The 22,706-nt window shown below is 66.4% G+C and overlaps 2 protein-coding genes across 2 annotated transcripts; both read left to right on the forward strand.

Annotated features, from left to right (window-relative positions):
• Positions 1 to 1,306: 1,306 nt before the first annotated feature.
• On the forward strand, positions 1,307 to 10,594 carry FBXL6 (F-box and leucine rich repeat protein 6; the record flags this gene model as incomplete). Its single annotated transcript, XM_082786069.1, has 9 exons — positions 1,307 to 1,494; positions 1,565 to 1,684; positions 1,768 to 1,831; positions 3,570 to 3,701; positions 4,323 to 4,430; positions 4,522 to 4,635; positions 5,564 to 5,795; positions 8,738 to 8,969; positions 10,357 to 10,594. Coding segments are annotated over 9 exons (1,413 nt in total), but the record flags the coding sequence as incomplete, so codon positions are not given.
• Positions 10,595 to 18,638: 8,044 nt separating this feature from the next.
• On the forward strand, positions 18,639 to 22,051 carry SCRT1 (scratch family transcriptional repressor 1). The gene is made up of 2 exons (XM_082786068.1): positions 18,639 to 18,768; positions 21,287 to 22,051. The coding sequence occupies exons 1-2, from the start codon at positions 18,657 to 18,659 to the stop codon at positions 22,012 to 22,014; spliced, it is 840 nt and encodes a 279-aa protein (XP_082642194.1). The 5' UTR covers positions 18,639 to 18,656; the 3' UTR covers positions 22,015 to 22,051.
• The last annotated feature ends 655 nt before the right edge of the window (positions 22,052 to 22,706 follow it).

Here is a 22,706-nt window from a genome sequence, read left to right on the forward strand (position 1 = left end):
GAGGGGGCGGGGCCTCCAAGGGGACCCCCCCCCGGGCGGGGGCACCCCAGGACCCCCCCGGGGACCCCCCCCTCGGGGACCCCCCCCCCGGTGCCTCCCCCCCTTCCCGGGTCCCCCCCCCTCTGGCCCCGCCCCCTCTGGCCCCGCCCCCGGCCCCGCCCCCTTCAAGATGGCTGCGGGAGAGCGGCGGCGGCCACGGGACCCCCGGTACTGGGGGGGGGGGGATGGGGACCCCTGGGGGGGGGGCTGTGGGGCCGGTTATGGGGCCGGTTATGGGGCCGGGGGTCTGACCATGGGGCAGGGCTGGGGGCTGCTTGGGGGGCTGGATGTGGGGCTGGGGGGCTGGGGTTGGGGTTGGGGGGCTGGCTATGGGGCAGGGGGCTGGGGGTTGTGGGGCTGGCCATGGGTCTGGCTGTGGGGCTGGTTGTGGGGCAGGGCTGGGGGGCTGGCTATGGGTCCATCTGTGGGGCTGGGGGCTGTGGGGCTGGCTGTGGGGCAGGGCTATGGGGCTGGCTATGGGGCCGGGGAGTGGGGCTGGGGACTGTGGGGCTGGCCATGGGTCCGTCTGTGGGGCTGGTTGTGGGGTAGGGCTGGGGGCTGCTTGGGGGGCTGGAGTGGGGCTGGGGGGCTGGGACTGGGGGGCCGGCTGTGGGGCTGGGGGTCTGACCATGGGGTAGGGCTGGGGGCTGCTTGGGGGGCTGGATGTGGGGCTGGGGTGAGCTGTGGGGCTGGAGTCTTGACTATGGGTCTGGTTGTGGGGCTGGCCATGGGGCTGTGGGGCTGGCCATGGGTCCCTCTGTGGGGCTGGCTGTGGGGCAGGGCTGTGGGGCAGGACCATGGGGCTGGCTATGGGGCTGGGGGCTCAGCTGGGGGCTGGGGGGGCTGGCTGTGGGGCTGGGGGTCTGTCCATGGGGCTGGCTGTGGGGCTGGGGGGTCAGCTGGGGGGTGGGGGGCTGGCTATGGGGCTGGCCATGGGGCAGGGCTGTGGGGCTGGGGGGGTGGCTATGGGGCCAGCTGTGGGTCCGGCTGTGGGGCTGGCTATGGGGCTGGGGGGGCTCAGCTGGAGGGTGGGGGGGGGCTGACCATGGGGCTGGCCATGGGGCAGGGCTGTGGGGCTGGGGGGTCCATCCACGGGTGCGACCCCCCCCCCCCCCTTACCCCCTTCCCCCCCCTCACCCCCCAGCCCCCGTTCTCGCCCCCCCCGCCCCCGCCGCCGCCGCCGCCGCCCCCCCCCAGCCCTGGAGGAGCTTTTGGGGACCCCCCCGGGGCTGCTGCTGCTCCTCCCGGGGGCTCGGACCCCCCTCAGGACCCCCCCCAGGACCCCCCCCAGAGCCAGACAGAGCTCGGGGTCCCCCCCACCCCCCTTTTCTGGGTCCCCCCCCCCTCCCCAAAATTGCCCCCCGATATTTGGGGGGCTCGGCTGCCGCTGCCGCTGCTGCTGCGCGTCCTGGGGGCGGCCGTGGAGCAGGAGGGGGCCGTGCCCCTGCTCTGCAGGTGGGTGACAAATTGGGGGGGGGTCACGGGGGGGGCAGGACCCCCCCCCTAATGCTGTGACCCCCCCCAGGGTGTCCCTGGTGTGCCGCCTGTGGCACCGCGCCGCCGCCGAGCCGGGGCTGTGGCAGCGCCTGGCCCTGGGACCCTGCCGGGACCCCCAGGCCGTGGCCACGAGGTTGGGGGCTGGAAGGTGAGGGGGGGGGTGGGGGACACCCCCCGGTGTCACCTCCTGGTGTCACCCAGCCCCCTGTCCCCTCCTCGTCCCCCCCCCAGGCTGTGCCGGCTGCGGGAGCTCAGCCTCAGCCAGTGGCTGCGCGGTGTCCCCGAGGTGCTGCAGGTGGGTGCCCTGACCCCCCCCGTGTCCCCATGGCCCCCCCGTGTCCCCCCCGTGTCCCCATGGCCCCCCCTATGTCCCCGTGTCCCCTCTGTGCCCCCACATGGCCCCCCATGGCCCTGTGTCCTCCCCATGTCCCCCCCGTGTCCCCTCCATGTCCCCCCTATATCCCCCACATCCCCCCCATGTCCCCCCCCGTGTCCCCACATGGCCCCCCCTATGTCCCTGTGTCCCCTCTGTGCCCCCCCATTGCCCCCCATGTCCCTGTGTCCTCCCCATGTCCCCCTTGTGTCCTCACATGTCCCCTCCATGCCCCCCCTATATCCCCCTATGTCCCCACATGGCCCCCGTGCCCCCCCCCATGTCCCCACATGACCCCCCCCCATGTCCCCGTGTCCCCCATGTCCCTGCTGGGTCCTCACATGTCCCCTCCATGCCCCCCCTCTATCTCCTGTGTCCCCACATGGCCCCCCATGCCCCCCCCCGTCCCCACATGGCCCCCCCTATGTCCCCGTGTCCCCTCTGTGCCCCCACATGGCCCCCCATGTCCCTGTGTCCCCCCCCGTGTCCCCATGTCCCCTCTGTGCCCCCACATGGCCCCCCCATTGCCCCCCATGTCCCTGTGTCCCTCCCATGTCCCCACTTGACCCCCTTGTCCCTGTGTCCCACATGACCCCCATGTCCCCCCGTATCCCCCTCCATGACCCCCCCCATGTCCCCATGTCCCCTCTGTGCCCCCACATGGCCCCCCATGTCCCCATGTACCCCCCGTGTCCCCCCCATGTCCCCTTTGTGCCCCCCCTGTCCCTGCCATGTCCCCACATGGCCCCTCCATGTCCCCATGTCCCCCCCCCGTGTCCCCCCCCATGCCCCACATCCCCCTGTCCCTGTAGGACACCCCCATGTGTCCCCCCTGTGTCCCCCCACACCCCCATGTCCCCATAGGACACCCCCATGTCCCTGTGTCCCCCCCGTGTCCCCCTGTCCCCATGGTGCTGGTGGTGAGAGCAGCCCCCCCCCCGCCGTGTCCCCATGGCCCTGTGCCCCCCCCCCAGTGTCCCCTCATCCCAACATGTCCCCATGTGTCCCAGTGTCCCCAGGTGTCCCCCCATGCCCCCCCGTCCCCAAATCCACACATCCCAGCGTCCCCACACCCCCCCCGCCCCCTGGTGTCCCTGTCCCCCCAGATGTCCCCAGGTGTCCCCTCACCCCCCCCCGTGTCCCCAGGTGTCTTCTCACCCCCATGCCCCCCCTGATGTCCCTGTCCCCCCAGGCGTCCCCCCATGTCCCCTGGTATCCCCTCACCCCCATGCCCCCCCCCCAGGTGTCCCCTCACCCCTCAGATGTCCCCAGGTGTCCCCTCACCCCCGTGCCCCCCCAGTGTCCCTGCCCCCCGGTGTCCCCTCACCCCCCACGTGTCCCCAGATGTCCCCAGATGTCCCCAGGTGTCCCCTCACCCCTGTGCCCCACCCCGGTGTCCCTGTCCCCCCCGGTGTCCCCTCACCCCCCAGGTGTCCCCAGGTGTCCCCTCACTCCCCAGATGTCCCCAGGTGTCCCCTCACCCCCTGTGCCCCCACATGTCCCCAGGTGCCCCCCCATGTCCCCCCATCCCCAAATCCATGCGTCCTATTGTCCCCGTGTCCCCGCACCCCCCCTGCCTCCTGGTGTCCCTGTCCCCCCTGGTGTCCCCTCACCCCCCAGGTGTCCCCTCACCCCCTCACCCCCCCGGTGCCCCCCCCAGGCGCTGGCGGCCTCGTGTCCCCTGCTGTCCTCGCTGCGCCTCCGCCACTGCCGCGGGGTCACCGCCGCCGCCCTCTGCGCCCTCGGCGCCCGCTGCCCCCGGCTGCACAGCCTGGACCTGCAGGGGACACAGGTGGGGGGGGCAGGGGGGGCACGGGGGGCATGGGGGGGTCATAGGGGGCATGGGGGGGCACGGGGGGGCACGGGGAGATGGGGGGGGACGTGGGGGTCATTGGGGACATGGGGGGCATGGGGATATGGGAGGGGGGATGTGGGGACATGGGGGACACATGGGGATGTGGGGGGGGACTTGGGGGGGCACGGGGGGCATGGGGATATGGGAGGGGGGGCATGGGGGTCATAGGGGGCATGAGGGGCATGGGGGGGCACGGGGGGCATGGGGATATGGGGGGGGATGTGGGGACATGGGGATATGGGAGGGGGATGTGGGGGTCGTAGGGGACACGTGGGGATGTGGGGGGGGACGTGGGGGGCATGGGGGGTCATGGGGATGTGGGGGGGGCATGGGGGGTCATGGGGGGACGTGGGGGTCATAGGGGACGTGGGGGGTCATGGGGATGTGGGGGGGACATGGGGGGGTATGGGGGGGACACAGGGGACATGGGGACGTGGGGGTGCGGGGGGGACGCATGGGAAGGACACGGGGGAAGATATGGGGCCACCTGGGGCCATGGGGGTGACGGGGGGGGGGTTATGGGGCCGTGGCCCCCCCCCCCTTGGTGCTGCCCTATAGGTGGAGGCCGGGGCCGTGCCCAAGTTCCTGGGGGTGGGGGGCGCGAGGCTGCGCCGCCTGTGGCTGAGCTGCGGCCCCCGCACCAGCGCCGTGCTGGCATCGCTGGCGGTGAGTGGGGGACATTTGGGGACATTTGGGGGGGGGGGGGTCCCGGCGGTGCCGTCACCACCCCCCCCAAACCCCCCCCGTGTCCCCACAGGGGGGGAGCTGCCCCCAGCTGCAGCTGCTGGAGGTGGACGGGGGGCGGCAGCGCAGCCCCCACCCGCTGCAGGTCCCCGTGGAGCAGCTGCAGGCGGCCTGCACACAGCTGCAGGTACCCCCCCCCATGGGTACCCCCCATGGGCACCCACCCATGGGTACCCACCCATTGGGGTCCCACCCATGGGGTCCTCTCCATGGAGCACCCACCTATGGGGTGACCCCCCCGTGGGCACCCCCCCACAGGCACCCCCTCATTGGCACCCCCCCACCCATCAGCACCCACCCACGGGTACCCACCCATGGGGTCCCCACCCATGGGGTCCCCTCCATGGAGCACCCACCTATGGGGTGACCCCCCCCCCCCCCATGGGCACCCTTCTGGGGGGCTCCCACCCATGGGGCACCCATAGGACATCCCCCCTAGGCTCCCACCCACGGGGCACCCACCTGAGAAGCTCCCACCCATGGACCCCCCACCCCTGGGCTCCCACCCATGGGCCCCCCACCCAAGGAACTCCCCCTGTGCGCTCCCTCCCACCCATGGGGCACCCACCCACGGACACCCCTTCGTGGGGCTCCCCCCCAGGCCCCCCACCCATGGTCCCCCCACCCATGAGACCCCCACCCATGGGGCACCCACCTGAGAAGCTCCCACCCGTGGGCCCCCCACCCAAGGGACTCCCCCCGTGGGCTCCCTCCCACCCATGGGGCACCCATCAGTGGGTCACCCACCCATGGACACCCCTTTGTGGGTCTCCCCCCCTGACCCCCCACCCATGGGTGATCTCCCACCCATGGGGCACCCACCCATGGGCCCCTCACCTATGGGTCCCCACCCATGGGCCCCCACCCATGGACACCCCTCTGTGGGACTTCCCCCCCAGGCCCCCCACCCATGGGGCACCCACCTGCAAAACTCCCACCCATGGGCCCCCCCCCACCCAAGGAACTCCCCCCGTGCGCTCCCTCCCACCCATGGGTCCCCCACCCATGGGGCACCCATCGACGGACCCCCCCCACCCACCCCGTGCGCCCCCCAGGTGCTGCGTCTGCTGAACGTCTCCTGGTGGCCCCGTGCGGCCCCGCGGTCGCCGCTGGCCCCGGGCTTCCCGCAGCTGCAGGAGCTGAGCCTGGCCACGGCCACCGGCAGCGGTGGCACCGGGGACGCCGTCCTGCAGCGCCTGCTGCGCGCCTCCCCCCGCCTGCGCCTCCTCGACCTGCGCGGCTGCGCCCGCGTCTCGCCGCGCGCCCTGCTCAGCCTGCCCTGCGCCGGTGAGAGCTGGGGGGACTGGGAGGGGGTGGGATGGGGATATGGGATGGGATGGTTGGGTTGGGTTGGGTTGGGTGGGTGGCACCGTGCCATTTGGGCTGTGCCGTGCTGGGCTGTGCCATATTGGTTGTGTTGGTTGAGCTCTATTGTGACATTTTGGCTGTGCCGTGCTGTGCCATGCCACGCTGTACCACGTTGGTTGTGTTGGGTGGGTGGCACCGTGACATTTGGGCTGTGCCGTGCTGTGCTGTGCCATGTTGGTTGTGTTGGTTGGGCTCTATCGTGCCATTTTGGCTGTGCCGTGCTGTGCCATGCCATACCACATTGGTTGTGTTGGGTCAGCTCTGCCATGACATGCTGTGCCACGTTGGTTGTGTTGGGTGGGCTCTATCGTGACATTTTGGCTGTGCCGTGCCGTGCCGTACCACGTTGGTTGTGTTGGTCGGGCTCTACCATGCCATTTTGGCTGTGCCATGCTGTGCCATGCCATGCTGTACCATGTTGGTTGTGTTGGGTGGGCTGCACTGTGCCATTTTGGCTGTGCCGTGCTAGGCTGGGCTGTGCCATGCTGTGTTGTGCCATGTTGTACCATGTTGGTTGTGTTGGGCTAGCTGTGCCGTGCCATGTTGGTTGTGTTGGACGGGCTCTACCATGCCATTTTGGCTGTGCTGTGCCATGCCAGACTGTGCCGTGCCAGGCTGTGCCATGTTGTATCACATTGGTTGTGTTGGATGGGCTGCACCATGACATTTTGGCTGTGCCATGTTGTACCACGTTGGTTGTGTTGGTCGGGCTCTACCATGCCATTTTGGCTCTGCTGTGCTGTGCCGTGCCGTACCACGTTGGTTGTGTTGGGTGGGTGGCACCGTGCCATTTGGGCTGTGCCGTGCCGTCCTACATTGGTAGTGTTGGTCGGGCTCTACCGTGCCATTTGGCTGTGCTGTGCTGTGCCGTGGCAGGCTGTGCCGTGACATTCCGTGCCACGTTGGTTGTGTTGGTCGGGCTCTATCGTGACATTTTGGCTGTGCCAGGCCGGGCTGGGCCATGCCATGCCACATTGGTTGTGTTGGTCGGGCTCTACTGTGCCATTTTGGCTGTGCCATGCTGTGCTGTGCCGTGCCAGGCTGTGCCATGTTGTACCACGTTGGTTGGGTTGGTCGGGCTCTACCGTGACATTTGGGCTGTGCCATGCTGTGCTGTGCCGTGCCAGGCTGTGCCATGTTGTGCCACGTTGGTTGTGTTGGTCGGGCTCTATCGTGACATTTTGGCTGTGCCAGGCCGGGCTGGGCCATGCCATACCACGTTGGTTGTGTTGGTCGGGCTCTACCATGCCGTTTTGGCTGTGCCATGCCAAGCTGTGCCGTGCCATGCCACACTGGCTGTGTTGGTTGGGCTCTGCCGTGCCAGGCCGGGCTGGGCCATGCCATGCCACGTTGGTTGTGTTGGGTGGGCTGCACTGTGCCATTTTGGCTGTGCCATGCTGTACCACGTTGGTTGTGTTGGTTGGGCTCTACCATGCTGTTTTGGCTGTGCCATGCTGTACCATGTTGGTTGTGTTGGGTGGGTGCCACTGTGCCATTTGGGCTGTGCCATGCCAGGCGGTGCCATGTCAACCACCTCATGTCAGCTTTGCCATGCCATGCCATGCCGTGCCAACCATGCTGTGCCAACCATGCCACGCTGGCTGTGCCGTGCTGTGCCATGCAGTGCTGGCTGCACCACCTCAATCACCCCATGTTGGCCCTGCTGTGCCATGCCGTGCCGTGCCAGCTGTGTTGTGCTGTGCCGTGCCATGCCAACCACACCGTGCCAACTGTGCCATACTGGTCACACCACAGCATGCCATATCCATGGTGCCACACTGTGCCACACCATGCTGTGCCACTCTGTGCCAACCATTTCATGCCAAGTGTGCCACATTAACCGCACCACGCCACTCCATGCCATATCCACAGTGCCATGCTGTGCCAACCACACCATGCCAAGTGTGCCATACTGGCCACACCACAACCTGCCATGTCAAATCCATGGTGCCATGCTGTGCCATCTGTGCCATACTGACCACACCATGCCATGCCATATCCATGGTGCCTTGCCGTGCCAACCACTCCATGCCAACTGTGCCACATTGACCACACCACGCCACACCATGCCATATCCATGGTGCCGTGCTGTGCCAACCACTCCATGCCACCTGTGCCACATTGGCCACACCACGCCACACCACGCCATGCCATATCCATGGCGCCACGCTGTGCCATACCATGCCGTGCCAACCACGCCGTGCCAACTGTGCCACATTGACCACGCCACGCCATATCCATGGTGCCGTGCCGTGCCATGCCATGCTGTGCCGTGCCATGCCAACCACACCATGCCACCTGTGCCACATCGGCCACACCACGCCATGCCATATCCATGGCGCCACACTGTGCCATGCCAACTGTGCCATACTGACCACACCGTGCCACACCATGCCATATCCATGGTGCCGTGCCGTGCCAACGGTGCCAACCACACCATGCCAACCGTGCCATGTTGACCACGCCGTGCCATGCCATGCCATATCCATGGTGCCGTGCTGTGCCGTGCCGTGCCAACCACTCCATGCCACCTGTGCCACATTGGCCACACCACGCCATGCCATATCCATGGCACCACGCTGTGCCATGCCAACTGTGCCATACTGACCACACCGTGCCACACCATGCCATATCCATGGCACCACGCTGTGCCATGCCAACCATGCCATGTTGTCCACCCCGTGCCACGCCATGCCATATCCACGGTGCCATGCCGTGCCATGCTGTGCCACGCTGTGCCAACCACCCCGTGCCACTCCATGCCATATCCACGGTGCCGCGCCGTGCCGTGCCGTGCCACCCCGTGCCCCTCGCACCAACCCCATGCACCCCGCGCTGACCCCTCCGCCCCCTCCCCGCAGACCTGGAGCAGCTGCACCTGGGGCTGCACTGCAGCGCCTGCGCCCCCCCCAGAGCCCCCCAGGGCTGCGCGGCGCTGGCCTGGCGCTGGCGGCACAGCCTGCGGGAGCTCGACCTGGCCGGGCTCTGCTTCGGCGAGCAGGACCTGGCGCAGGCCCTGGCAGCTTTCGGGCCCGGCGCCCCCCTGCGCTCCCTCGACCTGGCCGGCACCAGGGTGGCCCCCGAGGCGCTCAGGTGAGGATGGGACCCCCCTCGGGAATGGGGTGGGGGGGAGGTGGGTGGGGGTCCCCGTCCCCGGGTGCTTGGGAGGGGTTTGGGGGTCCCCATCCTGTGGGTCTGGGGGTCCCTGGGGGTCTGAGTATCCCCATCTTTGGGTACTGGGGAGGGGTCTGGGGGTCCCTGTCCCCGGGTGCTTGGGAAGGGTCTGGGGGTCCCCATCCTGGGGGTCTGGGGGTCCCTATGGGGTCCAGGTGCTCCCATTGTTGGGTGCTGGGAGGGGTGGGGGTCCCCATCCCCGGGTGCTTGGGAGGGGTCTGGGGGTCCCCATCCTGGAGGGTCTTGGGGTCCCTGGGGGTCTGGGGGTCCCCATCTTTGGGTACTGGGGAGGGGTCTGGGGGTCCCCGTCCCTGGGTGCTTGGGAAGGGTCTGGGGGTCCCCATCCTGTGGGTCTGGGGGTCCCTGGGGGGTCTGGGTGTCCCCGACTTTGGGTACTGGGGAGGGGTCTGGGGGTCCCTATGGGGTCCAGATGCCCCCATCCTGGAGGGTCTGGGGGTCCCTATGGGGTCCAGGTGCTCCCATCCTGGGGGGGTCTTGGGGTCCCTGGGGGTCTGGGTGCCCCCATCTTTGGGTACTGGGGGGGGTCTGAAGGTCCCTATGGGGTCCGGGTGTCCCCATCTTTGGGTACTGGGGAGGGGTCTGGGGGTCCCCATCCCCAGGTGCTTGGGAGGGGTCTGAGGGTCCCCATCCTGTGGGTCTGGGGGTCCATGGGGGGTCCGGGTGTCCCTATCCTGGGGGTTGGGGAGGCCTATGGGGTCCAGATGCCCCCATCCTGGAGGGTCTTGGGGTCCCTGGGGGTCTGGGTGTCCCCATCTTTGGGTACTGGGGAGGGGTCTGGGGGTCCCCGTCCCCAGGTGCTTGGGAGGGGTCTGGGGGTCCCCATCCTGGGGGTGTTGGGGTCCCTGGGGGGTCCGGGGGTCCCCATCTTTGGGTACTGGGGAGGGGTCTGGGGGTCCCTGTTTGGGGTTTGGGGGGTCTGGGTGTCCCCATCCCGGGGTGTCCCCATCTTCAGATTTTGGGGGGTCCTTGCCTGTGGGTGCTTGGGGGGGACCCCTCTGAGGGGTTGGGGGGGGGGTCCCTGTCCCCATCCCTGGTCACCGGGGGGGGTCCGGGGGTCCCATCCCTGGCTCTGGGGGGGGGGGTCCCAATATCCCTGTCCCCATCCAGGGGTTCTGGGGGGGGTCCCAGTGCCCCCCCCCCCACCCCTTGGCACTGGGGCTGTCCGGGTGTCCCCTCCCCATCTCCGTGCGCGCTCCCCATCCCCACCCTGGGCATTGGGGTGGGCGTTGGGTGCTGCCGTCCCCTGCCCCCCCCACGACCCCCGTGCCCCCCCCGTGCCCCCCAGTGCCCTGCTGCTGCGCTGCCCGTCGCTGCTCTACCTCGACGTCTCCTCGTGCCGCCGCCTGCCCCGCGGCACCAAGCGGGCGCACCGGGGGCGCGGGGAGCTGGGGCGCTGCCTCCGCCTCCTGCTGGGGGCTGGGGTCGTGCCCCGGACCCCCCCAGAGCCCCCCGACCCCCAACAGCTCCCCCACAGCCCCCCCGAGCTGCCCTGGGCGGCCGGGCAATAAAAAATGGGGTCGGGACCCCGGGACTCGTGTCCCTGTGCGCCCTGGGGTGGCGGCCGGCACCCTGAGCCCACAGCTGGGTGCCCGGCCCCATTGCGCCCAGACCAGTGTCCCCGTCCCAGTGTCCCCATCCCATTGTGCCCATCCCAGTGTCCCTGTCCCATTGCGCCCATCTCAGTGTCCCCATCCCATTGTGCCCGTCCCAGTGTCCCCATCCCAGTGTCCCCGTCCCATTGTACCCGTTCCAGTGCCCATCCCCATCCCATTGCGCCCCCATGTCCCCATCCCTTTATACTCATCCTATTGCGCCCCCCTGTCCCCATCCCATTATACCCATCCCAGTGCTCATCCCAGTGTCCCCATCCCAGTGCCCGTCCCCATGTCCCCATACCATTGCGCCCATCCCAGTGCCTGCCCCCATCCCACTGTGCCTGTCCCAGTGCCCATCCCTGTGTCCCTGTCCCATTGTACCTGTCCCAGTGCCCGTCCCCATCCCATTGCGCCCATCCCAGTGCCCATCCCCATGTCCCCATCCCATTGTATCCGTCCCCGTGTCCCCATCCCATTATACCCATCCCAGTGCCCATCCCCATCCCAGTGTGCTCATCCCAGTGCCTGTCCCCATCCCCTTGTACCCATCCCAGTGCCCATCCCCATCCCAGTACGCCCATCCCAGTGCCTGTCCCCATGTCCCAGTCCCAGTGCCTGTCCCAGTGCCTGTCCTCTGGTGCCCACCCCAGTGCCCCCCCCCCAGTGCCCACCCCACTGCACCTGTCCCCACACACCCATCCTACTGGTCTTGTCCCAGTGTGCCCTTACTGGTGTGCCCATACTGGTGTGCCCACACTTCATACCCATCATACTGGTGCCCCCATCCCCGTCCCCCTGTGCCCATCCCAGTGCCCCCCAGTGCCGCCAGGACCCTTCCCAGTTCTGGAGCAGCCCCAGTGGCACCGAGGGACTGGGACAGGGGGGCACCACCACCACCAGCCCCCCCCCCCACCGAACTGGGATGGCCCCACGCTGCCCCCCCATGTCCCCAGTGTCCCCCCCATGTCCCCAGTGTCCCCAATGTCCCCATCCCCATCCTGCCCCCCCCCCCCAGCCTCCTCTTCCTCTCCCCCCTCATCCTCACCGGGGGCTCCTCCGCAGCCCCCCCACGGGACCGGGCACCCCGGGGCATGGTCACAGCCATGGGGGGGGGGGGCACTGGGGACACTGGGGACATTGGGGACATGGGGGGGTTGGGGTGGGGGGGGCAGGATCCATGGGGTATGGACATGGGGGGCACAGGGACACCTGGGGGGACATGGGGTGCCGGGGGGGGGGGCACAAGGTCCAGGGGGTACATGGGGGTGTATGGGGTGGAGGGGGGGGGGACACGGGGCACTGGGGAGCATTGGGGGGGGGCCGTGACCCCCCCAAGCTGGGCTGGGGGGGGGGGGTCATAAGGATGTGCCCCCCCCATGGGCTGGGTGGGCTGGGCACCAGGGGGGGTGGCACCATTGGGATGTCACCAAGGGGGTGTCCCGGGGGGGGGTGACACCAGTGGGGTGTTGCTATTGGGAGGCCACTTTTGGGGTGTCACCAAGGGGGTGCCACCAAAGCAGCCTCATTAAGGGGGTGTCACCAGTGGGTGTCACCAGTGGGGGGGGGCACTTACTTTTGGGGTGCCACCACGGGGGTGTGACAAATGGGGTGTCATTATTGGGGTGCCACCACTTGGGGTCCCCATTTGCCCCCCCCCCTCAGTGCTGGCCGGGGGTGCAGCCCCCCCCCCCCGCTGGGTCCTGGTGCTGGGCGTGCAAGGCGGGTGTGCAAAGCGTGCAATAACCCCGGGTGTGCAACGGCGCCGTGCAGCCCCCCCCAGCATCCCCCTAGCCCCCCCCCCCCCGGCCCAGGACAAAGGGGCCGCAGCCGGGCCCGCTCGGATGGAAATGAGGGGGCGGGGCGGGGGGGGGGTGGCCTGGGGGGGGGGGGTGAGCTCGTGCACGCGCGTGTGCACGTGTCCGTGTGTGTGTCCCTGCATGTGTGTGTGTGTGTGTGTGTGTGAGCGTGTGCAGGCGGGGCTGTGCGTGTGTGTGTGCACGTGTGTGTGAGCGTGGGTGTGCGTGTGTGCACATTTGCACGCGTGTTTGCACACATGGATGCGTGGGGTCTGCGAGTGTGTGTGTGTGAACCCGTGCATGTGTTGGAGCAGGTGTGTGCATGTCCGTGTGCATGTCCCCTGCATGCACACACGTGTGTCTGCATGTGAGAGTGTGCAGGTGCGGGCAGGGCTGTGTGCGTGTGTGTAATGTGTGCATGAGTGTGTGCAAGTGCATGTGCACATTTGCACGCATGTTTGCACACATGGATGTGTGGGGTCTGCTTTTTGTGTGTGTGTGTGTGCACATGCCTGTGTTAGAGCAGGTGTGTGCATGTGTGTCCATGTGTGTGCGTGTCCATGTGCACATCCCCTGCATGCACACACGTGTCTGCGTGTGAGCGTGTGCAGGCACAGGCAGGGCTGTGTGTGTGTACTGTGTGCATTAGTGAGTGCAAGTGCATGCATGTGCACATTTGCATGCATGTTTGCACACACGGATGTGTGGGGTCTGCTTGTGTGTGTGTGTGTGCATGTACCTGTGTTGGAGCGGGTGTGTACATGTGTGTGTGTGTCCGTGTGCATGTCTCCTGCATGTACACGCGTGTGTCTGCGTGTCAGCATGTGCAGGTGCAGGCAGGGCTGTGTGTGCGTGAGCATGTGCAAGTGCGTGTGTGTGCACATTTGCACGCGTCTTTGCACACATGGATGTGCGGGGTCTGCTTGGGTGTGCGTGTGCACGTGCCAGTGTTGGAGCAGGTGCAAGTGTGTGCGTGTGTCTGTGTGCACTTCCCCTGCATGCACACACGTGTGTCTGTGTGTGAGCGTGTGCAGGCACAGGCAGGGCTGTGCGTTTGTGGTGTGTGCATGAGTGTGTGCAAGTGCATGCATGTGCACATTTGCACGCATGCTTGCACACATGGATGTGTCGGGTCTGATTGTGTGTGCGTGTGTGCACATGCCTGTGTTGGAGCAGGCATGTCCATGTGTGTGCGTGTCCGTGTGCATGTCTCCTGCATGCACATGCATGTGTCTGCGTGTGGGTGTGCGCAACTGCGGGCAGGGCTGTGTGTGTGTGAGCATGGAAGTGGGGTGTGTGTAATGTGTGCATGAGCATGTGCAAGTGTGTGTGCACATTTGCATGCATGTTTGCACACATGGATGTGTGGGGTCCGCTTTTTGTGTGTGTGTGTGTGCACATGCCTGTGTTAGAGCAGGTGTGTGCATGTGTGTCCATGTGTGTGCGTGTCCATGTGCACATCCCCTGTATGCACACACATGTCTGCGTGTGAGCGTGTGCAGGCACAGGCAGGGCTGTGTGTGTGTACTGTGTGCATGAGCGAGTGCAAGTGCATGCATGTGCACATTTGCACGTGTGTTTGCACACACAGATGTGTGAGGTCCACTTGTGTGTGTGTGCATGTGCCAGTGTTGGAACAGGTGCAAGTGCGTGTGTGTGTGCACATGTGCATGTCCCCTGCATGCACACGCGTGTGTCTGCGTGTGAACGTGAGCAGGTGCAGGCAGGGCTGTGTGTGTGTGAGCATGGCAGTGGGTGTGTAATGTGTGTGAGCATATGCATGAGTACGTGCAAGTGCGTGTGTGTGCACATCTGGGGTCGTGTTTGTGCACACGGATGCGTGGGGTCCGCTTGTGTGTGTGTGTGCGCATGTGTGCGTGTCCATGTGCATGTCCCCTGCATGCACACGCGTGTGTCTGCATGTCAGAGTGTGCAGGTGCAGGCAGGGCTGTGTGTGTGTGTTGTGTGCATGAGCTTGTGCAAGTGCATGTGCACATTTGCACGCGTGTTTGCACATATGGATGCGTGGGGTCTGCTTGTGTGTGTGTGTGTGCATGTGCCAGTGTTGGAGCAGATGCAAGTGCATGTGTGTGTGTGTGCGTGTGTGTGCGTGTCCCCTGCATGCACACGCGTGTGTCTGCGTGTGAGCATGTGCAGGTGCGGTCAGGTCTGTGTGTGTGTGAGCATGGCAGTGGGTGTGTAATGTGTGCATGAGCGTGTGCGAGTGTGTGTGTGTGTGAACATTTGCATGCATGTTTGCACATATGGATGTGTGGGGTCTGCGTGTGTGTGTGTGAACACGTGCATGTGTTGGAGCAGGTGTGTGTATGTCTGTGTGCATGTCCCCTGCATGCACACACGTGTCTGTGTGTGAGCGTGTGCAGGCACAGGCAGGGCTGTGTGTGTGTGTAATGTGTGCATGAGCGTGTGCAAGTGTGTGTGTGTGTGCACATTTGCATGCATGTTTGCACACATGGATGCATGGGGTGCGGGCAGGGCTGTGTGCAGGGCTGTGTGCGTGTGAGCGTGGGAGTGGCGTGTAATGTGTGTGAGCATATGCATGAGCGTGTGCAAGTGCGTGTGTGTGCACATTTGGGCTCGTGTTTGTGCACACAGATGTGTGGGGTCTGCTTGTGTGTGTGCATGTGTGTGTGTGTGTGTGCTTGTGCCAGTGTTGGAGCAGGTGTGTCCATGTGCATGTCCCCTGTGTGCATGTGCATGTGTCTGTGTGTGAGTGTGTGCAGGCACAGGCAGGGCTGTGTGTGTGTGGTGTGTGCATGAGCGTGTGCAAGTGCGTGCGTGTGCACATTTGCACACATGGATGTGTGGGGGCTGCTTGTATGTGTGTGTGCATGTGTTGGAGCAGGTGTGTGCATGTGTGTGCGTGTCCGTGTGCATGTCCCTTGCATGCACACACGTGTGTCTGCGTGTGAGCGTGTGCAGGTGCAGGTAGGGCTGTGTTTGTGTGAGCATGGAAGTGTGTGTGTAATGTGTGCATGAGTGTGTGCAAGTGTGTTTGTGTGTGCATTTGCACGCATGTTTGCACACACAGATGTGTGGGGACTGCTTGTGTGTGTGTTTGTGTGCACATGCCTGTGTTGGAGCAGGTGCAAGTGTGTGTGTGCGTGTCTGTGTGCATGTCCTATGCATGCACACACGTGTGTCTGTGTGTGAGTGTGCAGCTGCAGGCATTGCTTTGTGCATGTGAGCGTGGGAGTGGCATGTAATGTGTGCGTGAGCATATGCATGAGTGTGTGCAAGTGCGTGTGTGTGCACGTCTGGGCTCGTGTTTGTGCACACAGATGTGTGGGGTCCGCTTCTGTGTGTGTGTGCGTGCGTGTGTGTGTGTGCATGTGCATGTCCCCTGCAGGCACACGCGTGTGTCTGCGTGTGAGTGTGTGCAGGTGTGGGCAGGGCTGTGTGCGTGTGAGCGTGGGAGTGGCATGTAATGTGTGCGTGAGCATATGCATGAGCGTGTGCAAGTGCATGTGTGTGCACATTTGGGCTCGTGTTTGTGCACATGGATGTATGGGGTCTGCTTGTGTGTGTGTGTGTGCACGTGCCAGTGTTGGAGCAGGTGTGTCTGTGTGCATGTCCCCTGTGTGCATGTGCATGTGTCTGCGTGTGAGCATGTGCAGGTGTGGGCAGGGCTGTGTGTGTGTGAGCATGGCAGTGGGTGTGTAATGTGTGTGAGCATATGCATGAGCGTGTGCAAGTGCATGTGTGTGCACATTTGGGCTCGTGTTTGTGCACATGGATGTGTGGGGTCTGCTTGTGTGTGTGTGTGTGTGTGTGTGTGTGTGCGCGCTCGTGCCAGTGTTGGAGCCGGTGTGTCCATGTGCATGTCCCCTGTGTGCATGTGCATGTGTCTGTGTGTGAGTGTGTGCAGGCACAGGCAGGGCTGTGTGTGTGTGGCGTGTGCATGAGCGTGTGCAAGTACATGCATGTGCACATTTGCACACGTGTTTGCACACATGGATGTGTAGGGGCAGCTTGTGTGTGTGTGTGCACGTGCCAGTGTTGGAGCAGCAAGTGCGTGTGTGTACGTGTCCGTGTGCATGTACCCTGCATGCACACGCATGTGTCTGCGTGTGGGTGTGCGCAACTGCAGGCAGGGCTGTGTGCGTGTGAGCATGGAAGTGGGGTGTGTGTAATGTGTGCATGAGCGTGTGCGAGTGTGTGTGTGTGCACATTTGCACGCATGTTTTCACACACGGATGTGTGGGGTCTGCTTGTGTGTGTGTGCACATGCCAGTGTTGGAGCAGGTGCAAGTGTGTGTGTGTGTGCACATGTGCATGTCTCCTGCATGCACACACGTGTCTGCGTGTGAGCGTGTGCAGGTGTGGGCAGGGCTGTGTGTGTGTGAGCATGGAAGTGGTGTGTGTGTAATGTGTGCATGTGTGTGTGGTGTGTGCATGAGCATGTGCAAGTGCATGCATGTGCACATTTGCACGCGTGTTTGCACACATGGATGTGTGGGGTCTGCTTGTGTGTGTGTGTGTGTGCACATCTGCAGGCGTGTGTTGGTGCAAGTGCCAGTGTTGGAGCAGGTGCAAGTGTGTGTGTATGTGCACATGTGTGAGCATGTGTGCATGTGCACGTGTGTGTGAGCACCCACATGTGTGCACACGCATGTGCGTGTGTGTGTGCACGTGTGTGCGCGTGTGCATGCGTGTGCAAGCAGCTGCATGCCTGCTAATGGTGCAGACGCGTGTCCGTGTCCGCGTGTCCGTGCACCCACCTGCACCCCCCCACCCCCCCCGCGTGTCCCCACGCGTGACCCCCCCCCGCCCCCCCCCCATCCCCACGCGTGTCCGTGGGGGTCCCGCGGCCCCTCCCCGCTGCGCGCTCCCGCCCTCCCCGCCCCCCCCCACTCGCGGACACGCGCACCCCCCGTGCACGCGCACCCCCCCCCCTTGCACACTCACTCACACAAACGCACGCGCGCCCCCCCCCTCGTGCACGCGCACCCCCCCGTGCACGCGCACGCGCCCCGTGCACGCGCATCCTCCCCCCTCCCCCTCCCTTCTCCCCCCTCCTCCCCCCCCCCGCGCCCCAGCCCCGTGCGCGCCCCCGGCCCCCGCAGCGCTCGGTGGGGGTGGGGGGGGCCCGGATCGGTCCCGTTGGGCCCCCCCCGGCCCCGGTTCGGCCCCGTTGGGTCCCGGTGGTCCCCGGTGGTCCCGGCCCATCCCGGCCATTGTGGCGGCCGCGGGGCACGCTGGGAAACTCCCGGCTCTGAGGATGGGGGCGGGGGGGGGGGGGAGAGAAGGAGGGGGGTGGGGGGCGGCTCCGGGGACCCCCCCCCCCCCCCCCCAAGCCTCTAGGAGCCCCCGGTAGCGCTCCCCCCCCCCCTCACCACCCCCCATCCCCGGGGGGAGCCGCCGGCATCCCGGTGCCGCCCCCCCCCCTCCCCCTCTTCTCTCCCCCCACCCCCACCCTAGGGGGGTGGGGGGGGGACTCCCCGGCATCCCCCCCTCCCCCCCCGTGGGAACCCACCCCCCCCACACTGCGGGCACCCCCACGCCCCCCCCATCACCCCCCCACCCCCCCCTATCTCTCCCCCCACCCCCCCACCCCACCCCCATCCCATCGCCCCCCCCCTCCTCCAGCCCCTCCCACCACCCCCCCCTCCCCCCTTTCTCCCCCCCCACGCCCCCCCCACGCCCCTTTATCCCCCCCCCCAACCCACCCCCCCCCACCCCCCCCACCACCGTTATAAAGCCCCGGCCGGCGGGGCGGGAGCGCTCACACCGCGCCTCCCGTGCGCAACGGCGCAGCGCCCCCCCCCCTTTCCCCGGAGCCCCCCCCCCCCCGGGTTTTCCCTCCCTCCCTCCCTCCCTTTTCCCCCTTCCCCCCCCCCCCTCCCCATTTTTCCCGGAGCTGTCCCGGTGCTGAACGGAGCCGCCCGGGGGGGGTCGCCGCCGCCGCCGCCGCCTCCCCCCCGGTCCATGCCCCAGCGGCGGAGCCCGGCGCACAAAGCGCCGCAGAGGTTCGGGGAATTGGGGGGGGGGGTGGGATCGGGGGGGGGGGGGGACGACCACCACCACACCACCACCACCACCCCGGGGAAGAGAAGGGGTGGTGGGGGGGGGGGGTTGGTTTTTTTTTTTTGGGTTTTTTTTGGCGGAGGAACCGGGCCGAGCCGTGCCCAAGCGGGCCGGGGTGCCGGGGGTCCCCGGAGGGTCGCGGAACCATGCCCAGGTCGTTCCTGGTGAAGAAGGTGAAAATCGATGATTTCCCCCCCGGCCTCGACTCCCCGTACGGCAGAACCCGGGCGGATTTCGGCTCCCGGCTGCACGATAAGGGTAAATACCTCCGAACCGGGCCGTGCCGGGATATACCGCGATATATCCGCGATATACCGGGATATACCGGGCCGTATAGGGCCGTAGCGGGCCGGGCTCGCCGCATTCCTGCGCGCCTCCTGCGCCGTGCCAAAGCGTGCCAAAACGTGCCAAAACGTGCCAAAACGTGCCAAAGCGAGCCGTGCCAAAGCGTGCCAAACCGAGCCGTGCCAAACCGAGCCGGCCCCGGCGCTCCTTTTGTCTGCCGGAGCCAAGTTCAAGGACGAGCGCGCAGCAGCGCGGAGCCCCCCCCCCCCCTCCTCCTCCTCCTCCTCCTCCTCTCTCCATCGTCTCCGCCGCCCCCCCCTCAAGCCCTACGCCCCCCTCATTGACCCGGCTCGGCTCGGCTCGGCTCGGCTCGGTTCGGCCTTTGTGAGCCCCCCCCAGCCCCCTCCCCTCCGGCCCCAGCCGTGCCCGGTGCGGCTGCGGCTGCGGCGCGTTGCGTAACCGGCACCGAAGCGCCGCAGAGGGGCCCGGCCCCGGCCGCACCGCACCGTGACCTTGAGAGGGGCCCGGGGGCACCGGGAGGGGGGCACGGGGACACGGGGGGGACAGGGAGGGGGGTACGGGGACAAGGGGGCAAGGGAGGGGGGCGCAGGGACACGGGGATAAGGGAAGGGGGCGCGGGGAGCGGATGGGGATGGGGATGGGGATGGATGCGGGGACCGGAGCGGGGATGGGGATGGGGACAGGTTGGGGACAAGGACAGGGATAGGGACAGGGTTGTGGCAACCGGGTTGGGGCCAGGTAGGGGCAGGGAGGGGCTCAGTGGGGACAGGGGATGGGGATATGAGGACAGGGACAGGGACGGGGACCGGGCGATGCAGAGATTGATGCAGGGACAGGAGCAGAGGAAGGACCGGGACCAAGGACAGCGCAGGGGCTGGGGACAAGGGACAGGGGACAAGGGATAAGGGACAAGGGACAAGGGCAAGCGCAGGGGTAAAGGACAGGGGACAAGGGACAGGGAGCGGGGTAGTGCTTGGACAAGGGAGAGGGAATGGGGACGGGGGACAAGAGAAAGGGAACGGGGAGCAGAGGACGGGGGACAAGGGATGAGGGACAAGGGATACGGGGAGCACTGAGACGGGAGATGGGCAGGGGACAAGGGACATAGCGCAGGGACAAGGGACAGAGGACAGAGGACAGGGGGCAGGTGACAAGGGACGGGGACAAGGAATAAGGGATGGGGACAAGGGATGAGGGACAGGGACAAGGGATGAGGGACAGGGGACAGAGGATACGGGTGGCACAGGGACAGGAGACAGGGGACAAGAGACGGGGTACGGGCGGTGCAGGGACAAGGGACAGAAGACAGGGGGCAGGGGACAAGGGATGGGGACAAGGGATGAGGGGCAGGGGACGAGGGATGAGGATGGCGCAGGGGCAGGGGACAAGGGATGAGGGACAGAGGCTGGGGGACAGGGATGTGAGTGGCACAGGGACAGGGGACAAGGGACAAGGGACAGGGACAGGGATGTGAGCGGCACAGAGACGGGGAACAGAGGATGAGGGACAGGGACAAGGAATTGGATGGTGCAAGGGCAGGGGACAAGGGATAAGGGACAAGGACAGGGACAGGGATGTGGGTGTCACAGGGACAGAGGACAAGGGACAAGGGCTGAGGAATGGGGGATGTGAGTGGCACAGGGACAGGGGACAAGGGATGAGGGACGGGGACAGGGATTTGGATGGCACAGGGACAGAGGACAAGGGGTGAGGGACAGGGTGAGGAATTGGATGGCGCAGGGGACAAGGGACAAGGGATGGGGGACGGGGAATGTGAGTTGCACAGGGACAGAGGACAAGGGATGAGGGACAGGGACGAGGAATTGGATGGCGCAGGGGACAGGGGACGGGGAAGGAGGGACAGGGACAAGGATTTGGATGGCACAGGGGACAGGATGGGGAAGAAGGGACAGCGACGAGGATTTGGATGGCGCAGGGGACAGGGGACAAGGGACAAGGGATGGGGGACAGGAGATGTGAGTGGCACAGGGACAGGGGATGAGATGGGGGACAGGGACGAGGATCTGGATGGCGCAGGGGACAGGGGATGAGGGATGGGGATGTGAGTGGCACAGTGACAGGGGATAGGGATGGGGAACAGGGACAAGGATTTGGATGGCGCAGGGGACAGGATGGGGAAGAAGGGACAGCGACGAGGATTTGGGTGGTGCAGGGGACAGGGGACAAGGGACAAGGGATGGGGGACAGGAGATGTGAGTGGCACAGGGACAGGGGACGGGGATGAGGGACAGGGACAAGGATTTGGGTGGTGCAGGGGACAGGGAAGGAGGGACAGGGGCGAAGATCTGGATGGCGCAGGAGATGGGATGGGGAAGGAGGGACAGCGATGAGGACTTGGATGGCGCAGGGGACAGGGGACAGGGGACAGGGGACGAGGCTCAGGCACGGGACCGTGGGCGACGCAGGGGCAGGCGGGGGCGGCGCTGACCGGGTGCCCCCCGCCCCGCAGCAGCCTACATCGGCGACTACATCGCGCCGGCCGCCTACGAGGGGGACGGCGAGGGCGCGCTCAAGGTGCCGTCTCCGGACCCCATCTACCCGGGCTCGCACGGGGACTATGGCGCGCCGGACTCGGAGCCGCCGGACAGCCCGCACTCGGGGATGGCGGGGGGCTACATCAACGGCGACGCGGCGGTGAGCGAGGGCTACGCCGTGGACGCCTTCTTCATCACCGACGGGCGGTCGCGGCGCAAGGTGGTGAGCGGGGCGCGCAGCCTGCAGCGGCACACGTGCGGCGAGTGCGGCAAGACCTACGCCACCTCCTCCAACCTCAGCCGGCACAAGCAGACGCACCGCAGCCTGGACAGCAAGATGGCCAAGAAGTGCCCGACCTGCGGCAAGGTCTACGTCTCCATGCCCGCCATGGCCATGCACCTCCTCACCCACGACCTCAAGCACAAGTGCGACGTCTGCGGCAAGGCGTTCAGCCGGCCCTGGCTGCTGCAGGGCCACATGCGCTCGCACACGGGCGAGAAGCCCTTCGGCTGCGCCCACTGCGGGAAGGCGTTCGCCGACCGCTCCAACCTGCGCGCCCACATGCAGACCCACTCCGCCTTCAAGCACTTCAAGTGCAAGCGCTGCAGCAAGACCTTCGCCCTCAAGTCCTATCTCAACAAGCACTACGAGTCCGCCTGCTTCAAGGGCGCCGGGCCCCCCCTCAGCCCCCTGCACGCCTGAGCGAGTTTGGGGGGACCCCCGGCCCTGCACGCCCCCCCCCTCTCCTCTCCGATCTTGCCCCTCTCCTCTGCAGCGCTGCGCACAGGGAAGCTGAAATTGGGGAGGGGTTGGGGGGGCTGTGCGCCCTCAAACTGGGGGTCCCTCGGTTTGGGGGGGGTGCTTTGGGTTTTAGTGAGCGCCCTAAAAGCAGGGGGGTCCCCGATTATAGGGGTGCGTTGGGTCTCTGAGCACCCCGAAACTGGGGGTCCCCGATTACGGGGGTGCATTGGGTCTTTGAGCACCCCGAAAATGGGGGTCCCCAAATGCTTGGGGTGACTTGGGTCTTTGAGCACCCCAAAACTGGGGGTCCCCGAATACTTGGGGTGACTTGGGTCTTTGAGCACCCCGAAAATGGGGGTCCCCGAATACTTGGGGTGACTTGGGTCTATTGAGCACCCTAAAACTGGGGGGGGGTCCCTGATTACAGGGGGGGTGCCTCAATTCTGCGCGCACCCTAAAACCAGGGGGTCCCCGCTTACAGGGGTGCCCAGGGTCTTTGTGCACCCCAAAGCTGGGGGACCCTTAATATGGGGGTGACTTGGGTCTAGGGAGCACCCCAAAAACTGGGGGGTCCCCAATTACAGGGGGGGTGCCTTGGGTCTAGTGAGCACCCTAAAACAGGGGGTTCTGCAATTCCAGGGGTGCCCAGGGTC

The sequence above is a fragment of the Aythya marila genome (assembly GCF_965140915.1).
Source record: "Aythya marila genome assembly, contig: HAP1_HAP1_SCAFFOLD_721, whole genome shotgun sequence".
Classification (NCBI taxonomy): Eukaryota; Metazoa; Chordata; class Aves; order Anseriformes; family Anatidae; genus Aythya; species Aythya marila.

Coding starts and splice junctions, on each gene's coding strand:
- SCRT1 (XM_082786068.1), top strand. CDS start 18,657: ATGCCCAGGTCGTTCCTGGTGAAGAAGGTGAAAATCGATGATTTCCCC. Junction 18,769..21,286: donor CTCCCGGCTGCACGATAAGG/GTAAATACCTCC, acceptor CCCGCCCCGCAG/CAGCCTACATCGGCGACTAC.